Source organism: Cynoglossus semilaevis, chromosome 14 (genome assembly GCF_000523025.1).
Source record: "Cynoglossus semilaevis isolate Cse_v1.0 chromosome 14, Cse_v1.0, whole genome shotgun sequence".
NCBI lineage: Eukaryota > Metazoa > Chordata > Actinopteri > Pleuronectiformes > Cynoglossidae > Cynoglossus > Cynoglossus semilaevis.
The window spans coordinates 17,110,607-17,117,452 of record NC_024320.1 but is presented as its reverse complement, the minus strand read 5'-3'; the positions used below and the strand labels follow the sequence as shown (position 1 = coordinate 17,117,452).

At 45.1% G+C, this 6,846-nt stretch overlaps 1 protein-coding gene across 1 annotated transcript in view; it reads right to left on the bottom strand.

The window, feature by feature from the left end:
• Positions 1-6,846, bottom strand: part of nrp2a (neuropilin 2a) — a 73,675-nt gene that overhangs the window by 36,950 nt on the left and 29,879 nt on the right. The window contains exons 5-8 of the mRNA XM_008325475.3: positions 3,822-4,052; positions 1,761-1,916; positions 1,061-1,230; positions 148-303 (exon numbers count right to left, since the gene is read on the bottom strand). Coding sequence (XP_008323697.1) covers positions 148-303; positions 1,061-1,230; positions 1,761-1,916; positions 3,822-4,052 — 713 coding nt within the window. The remainder of the gene's footprint in view (positions 1-147; positions 304-1,060; positions 1,231-1,760; positions 1,917-3,821; positions 4,053-6,846) is intronic.

Here is a 6,846-nt window from a genome sequence, read left to right as displayed (position 1 = left end):
GCTTCATGATTAGGTTAGAGCAAGAAGATGTGTCTTGAAAGCACACAGGCTGCATTATTGGTGCAGAAGTTGGATAAAAGGGCACTAAAAGTTCAAGCACTCTGAGTAGAAAAGGCAGGTTTTGGACGACGTGTAATAAAAACTCACCTTGTGGTTCTTTCCGTGTCTGTAGACCATCCAGTCCTCCCCGTTGGTGCTGACCTCCAGTTTGAAGGTGGTGACATAGTAGGACTTCTGCGTCTCCTTAGAAACGGCTCCTTGTGTGGCAATGCCCGTCAGCACCTTCAGGAATTGGAGGTCAACCTGGGAACACGGCGAGGAAAAAAAAAGGACAGATTTTGAATTTGTTATCTTTAAAATGACGAAAGCAGAACAGTGAAGGGGAAAATCGAGTTTCAGAAGTGGTTTGGAGATGGATGTAAGGATTTAAGGAGCTCAATGATGTTGATGCAGAGAGCAGACGAAGAGCAGCTGCTGCGAATATCCGTCATGAAGACAGCAGGGGTTGGACGCCCACGGTGGCCCACTGCTGAGGAAGCCTAGGTGGTGTTTATGTGTGTGTCTGCATTGTTGTATCTGCAGAGGGTGGAGAGTCTAGAGGCAGAGATCAATGGCCTAATGTTGGGATGCATTCCTGAAGAGCACCTTCATCAATCACCATCCCCCCCATGCACGTCCGCACGTACGTGTGTGTGTGTGCGTGTGTGCACGTACAACAGGAAAGACTGAGAGTGGAGAAAAACTTCCTTATCATCTCTTTACAGATCCTACATCTTCATAAATGAAGGTCATGTAGAACCGGATGTTCTGTTTAGGAACTTTCGAGGAATCTTTAAACCACAGTTGATACAGAAAAGTCAGGACCAGAAGAAATAACATTTCACTGATTCATCTCCAAATAGTTTGTCAGATTTATAGAAGGTTCAATTCAGGGAGGTACTTTTTGAAATTGATTGCAACATTAGTCTTATCGTTCCAGAGGAAAAGTGTTAGATTTTAATCTAATCTACTGTAATCTACAAAAAAAGACACAGACGATGTGTGCGTGCGTGTCAAGTACCTGGATGTACTCTTTGTTGCTGTCCTCCGCCGGTGTCCAGGCGTTGTCGTTGTTGTTGAGGCGTGCCTGTCGTGGCAGCCAGCGGCTGTCGTAGAATGTAGTTGAGGCGCTGATCTGGTCATCGCTGATCTTTCCCGACTCCATCCCCAGAGCCATGCTGCAGTGGAAGGCTGTCGGGGGAACAGGGAAGACAGAGGCTTTAGAGTCAGGACGAGGTGTGTAGAAAGAAGTTGTAAAGGAGAGATGACATACAAAAGACTTTGAAGACAAAAGATCTTGGAGGAATAATGGAGACCTTAAAGAAAGAGACAGAAAAATGAATCCATGGGGAGAAATGGCTGAATTAGATGGAAAAGAAATCCAGCAGGTGACGCTGAGGTAAATTGAGGTGAAGTTAGTTTATATTCTAAAAGAAAATAGTCTGAAAAATCAGGCTCCCTGAGGGGAAGGAGCAGAATAGGCCTGCAGGGGTAAGAGCCAAGTTGTAGATTGAAATAGCATTAAAGTAGGCAGAAGGCTGAAAAGCTGGAATGGGTCGGGATGAAGAAAGAAAAGATGAGTGTCAGCAGAGAGGAAGGAAAGTGAAAAAAAAATGCTGAAAAAGACGAAAAAACACAGACGGGAATGAAATCAGGTAAACAGACTTGACACGGGGAGCGTTCCAAGACACAAACACAGCTAAAAGTTATCTTCCACTCACAGTCGCTGACTTCTTTGTGCGTCATGTTGTAGCGGGCAGAGAAGCCGTCCTTGGCCACGGCCATGTCCGTGTGGAAGGAGAGGGACAGCAGGCCGGAGGACGACTGGATCTCTGGAGGGATCTTGGTCCCACAGTAGCGTCCAATCAGAGGAGACACTGTAGAAACAGACACATTAACACATGACTCCACATATAAATATATGCACATATGCACTTTAGTCTGTCGGGTGAGAATGTTTGATTTTTTTTAATCCTGTGAAAACTCACTGCTTTAACAGGAAAATGTTCTACACCAAACTCCCTGGAGAAAACTGTCAGTTTTACATCACGGTTCACGGAGAGATTTCTGTCTGAATCTGTCGACTGTATTGAATATGAATGTGTTACTATGAGCATTAACTCTTTAAAATTAAAATGTGGATCTACCTCAGTGATACCACAGCAAATCAGCCAGCGGTGGACTAGCAGCTTATGCTATGTCGAGAGCCAAAAACACTGATTATTATACTGGGGTTTGGTGCAGGTACTGTTAATGCAGTTATGCACTCTTATATTAGAGGCCCAAGGCTACATGCTACGTTATAAAAACATGTGATTCATTCCATAAAAGGTGTAAATGAGCCCGTGGGAGACACTTCCATTTGTGTGTTTTGAGCGTGGAAGTTGATTTTAGTTCAACACATTTTTAGAGATATCATCCATTTCCTGTGAACAGTGTTTACAAATCATGAGCTGACAGAATCATTGTTTCTGTTTTTTCCATATCAATGTTTCCAGTGGTCTCACTGCTTCAGTAAGTGTTCAGTAACGACTCCTTGCCCCCCCCCCAGCCTATTTTCCTCCCATGATTCCTCTTTCTCCCTTTTCACTCCTGTCCATCCCTCCATCTGCCATGTGTGTCTCAGCCAGAGCCCAGCAGGGGGATTGGAAACCCCGCCCTAATGCAGGCAACACACACACACACTCTTATACAGCCAGTGAGAGAGGATTACAGTGGTCTCCAGAGTAGCTCCCCTGCCAGACACCAAATTCTCCACCCTTCTCCATCTTGACTTGGCTCCATCCCTCTTTTCTGCCTGAGGACTTGATTCACTGGAACTGGGTTAGACGCTCATTTTCCTCCTAATTCACAGCTTTAAATGCTATAAATTCTTCCCAGCTATCGAACCTCCAAAATTCAAGGTTGTAATTGGAATTTTGAATCCGCTCCCATTCTCCAAAAATAGAATAATTAGAGTGAATGTCTCATCTTTACAAGTAGGGTGAAGACAGGAGCAGAGAGAGGCGGGAAATTAACCAATCACCACTGCTAATGTACTTTTCACTGCAGCAGCAAACTTCAGTCCAGCAACTTTTACTATCAACGTGTTGTTGTGATGACCAAATGTGTTTTTCTTTCGTCGGCCTACTTCCTGATCACTGCTGATAGGCCACTTTTGCAGTGTGCAGCATCTACTATTGGCCACGCTGAGATATTCATCATGGCCGTCATTCTCTCTCACCAGCGGGAGGAAGGAAGCGTGAGGTGATAAGGCGGAGAAGAGAGGAGCGCTGGTGATGAAGGAGGGTTATTATGGTGCCGGGAAGAGGGGCATGGGAAAGGGCTGCTCCTCAGGGGTGGGGGGTGTTGAAACACATTCAGCTCACCGTGTAAAAATGTTTCCTCTATGAAATGGACAGGAATGTTGTGCAGTATCAACAGGGAAGATACAGAGGTTGGAAAAAATATTTGAAATTTGCCTGATCTATTTTACTTTAGCAATGATTGAGACTTTATCCCAAATGATTATAGTAATATGGTTCTTGGCTCAGTGTCTGAGGTTTTATGCCCTTCCATTCCCTCTTTGTCCAGGCCAAGATCTGGCCGACATTTCTGACCAACTTTTCTTCTTCCAGTCTGTCCTGTCTCCCTCCTGTCTTACTCTGTACCACAGAAATTGGACTTTTTTTCATCTAAACGTCACAGTCCCTATTGTACAGAGACTTATCTGTTTGATTCCAGACTGGACTACACATTTGCTTTCCTGTTTGTTTCAGTTCAAACTAAGTGTGGACACTCACCTTGTGGCAGACCGTCCCAAACGTCCAACCAGTCGTACTTGCAGTCTCCTTCTCCCACCAGTAGGGGGTCATTCTCCAGGTCGAAGGTAAGGAAGGTGAGGGTGATGTCCATGCGAGGCGGTGCAATGATCATGTAGGAACACTCCAGATTGTGGGGGTATTTATCCGGAAACCCCGGTGACTCGATCATTCCAGAGGAGCTGGTGAAATTACGGAAGCAGAATTCCGACCCTGGGCGGAAACAAAAAAAAAAAAGAAGAGGATATTTAGAAAAAAATAGGCAATTGCTCATATCAGATGGCGAGGCAGGCAAAAGCAATCGATCACACGCTGATATCACATCTGACTTGCAGAGGGTGTTCATGAGAGTCGTTTATCACCAACAGCAGGCCGGGAAATACAGTAGCAGTATACTTTATGATTATCAAAAGAACAGAGAGGAGGTAGAAGAGGGGAGGGAGAGGGGAGGAGAGGAGGTGGGGAAAAGAGAAGAGAGGAGAGAAAAGAGAGGAGAGGACAGAAATGCATAATTTCTTCACATTTGCTACAACCCTAAAAGGAGAACTGGAGATCCTAATGGTCCTCATCCTTCTAATGTCGACTGTTATATGACATCCACTCTGGTGCACGGCAGCAGAACAGAGTCAGCCCAGCTCTACTGCACACACTCAAAAATAAATATTTTCTGACAGTCTATCTCTTTTTATGCACTCTGTGCACACACTCACACACACTCGAACATTCCGCAAACGTTGTGTAATGCTTCTAAGTGGCCCCTTTGCGGTGGCTGCTCATTATCCATGCAGATTTATGCGCCCTGCGTGGCTCACCTTGAGCGGCGGCAGCTGCGTGGCTCAGATCATCCACCCATCAGCCACTGCTCCACCAGCCCCACTGGGGAGACCCAGTCACGGCCAAGCGTTTATGGACCGGCACATCAATGAGGATGTGGAAGGTCCAGCACATGTTCACACACACACACACAGACTGCTCCAATGTCACACACACTCATTTGCAGCCTCATTCACAATCCATGGCTATTTTCTATCCCTCTGTCTCGTCACTATCACCTCCAGCTTTTTCTATTTTTACCAGTCTGTTTCTATAGTCTGTTTCTATAGAATGGCATGTTGAGAAACTGGAGCATTTTTATTAGATCTTTATTTAACTGCACACGTCTGCGGTCATGCACCTCAAAGGCCAAATGCCACTTATCTTTAAATTGTACTTTTACTGGACGCCGTTATTCCCAGGCTTATCTACTTACATCTCATACATTTACCTTTATGGTCAGGACACATAAGGAGCTTAAAGCAAAAATAAACCTATTCGCCTCATATTTCCCATCAGTGTGAGCGTGTGTGAGAGCAGATACGGAGGAGGTCAAGTCGAAAAGGCTCAGGGGAGAGGCTGCTGGTGGATGTCAAGGCTGGGAAACGCTCAGAGAGCCGCCAGGCTGCGTTTGATAACCAGATTCATGAGCACAAAGCAGTGTTTAGGAGACACAGACATGTTAACAGCGCATTCCGTCTGCTGCATTCCTCCCAGGCACCAGGCCTTATTATCAGGCGGCTGTGTAAAAGCGAAGGGGTCGACCGACCGCTCTGCTTCTCCCCTGCCTACACAGAGTTAATGGCTGAGAACTGACCTAAATGAGCAGGAGGGGAGAAGAGGAGAAAATCACTGTCTGCTGAGTGTCTACTGCTCTTCAACAGCTCGTGATCTCAGCGCTCTGAGGGGAGAACTCAGGATGTTTGTATTCACCCTGACAGACATCTAGAGAGGAACAGGAGAAACATAACACTGATGCATGGTTTTAACAGCAACAAAAAAAAATCAACCAGTAATCAGTACTTAAACGTCTCTGTCCTCTTCCCCATTGGTCAGTTTTCACAGCAAACACACACTTTCTAATAGCAAAGTATTTTTAGACAGAAAAGCCTGGTCTACCGTGACTACTTCATTTTATTAGCGTCACTGATTTGAACTCACATCATTTCTAAAATTAAACTTGAAAAATAAAACATTTAAAGCGACCAAATATGGTAACAGTCACATGACAAGTGGTATCAAGTGTAAAGAGTTTGGTGTGGGAGAATGACTGGAATAGGATGATAAACAATTGATTATATACAAATGTGAGTATAATTTTCTTTGTTTTTTTTTTCAAAGAAATCCTCGTCTTACTTTTGTTTTCTTTAATTATACCATTAAATTCCCACCGCACAAATAGGAAGTGTCACTCTGTCGTTTATGAACATGAGCCTGTTGTTGTTCTCCACATGAACATGAACGTATAAAGCTTCCCCACATGTTAAATGAGCAGCGCTGTGTCAACTCCCACACATGCTGCAACATCAAAACACCAGCAGATCGTACGACTGCGGGCTCGGAGCTGGGCTGCCTACACATGTACACACAGGCACACACACACACTAAATATGCCCGTACACAGAAAACACGACAGGCTGAAATATGACATCAATTTGCAGCAGCTACAGACGACGATCTTCCTATATCCTTCCCTTATGTGTTGGTATGTTTTCCAGGTGGAAAGTGTGTTTCTGTGTGTGTGAAGACACACGTCATTCCTTTTTAGTGTCTTTTTTAATCACTTTTTGTTTTTTGCTGACACTATTCCAGCCTTAACTTACATCTTGTCTGCTGATATAAATACTGTTCTCATGCCACAGCAACTGCAGTGTGTTCCTTGATAATGTCGTGCAGCGCGGTTCATGCTGCAGGCGTTTGTGTCACAAGTGTGTGTGTGTGCATGCGTGTGACTTTTTGTTTGTAAATCAGTGTCCCGCTGTGAAGCAGACCCGATAACACACTGGCCTTGTTTCGTTACTAGGTCACAGTGCAGTCTGCAGTCTGTGCTTCAGAAACTTCAACATGAGCACAGCTTGACTCCGCTGCCTCCGAACACAGCGTTCTGACTCCAGCCTGTGTGTGTGTGTGTGCGTGTGTGTGTGTTGCTGCAGCATAATTGTGTGCCATGATTGCAGCTTCCCTAACCGCCCCA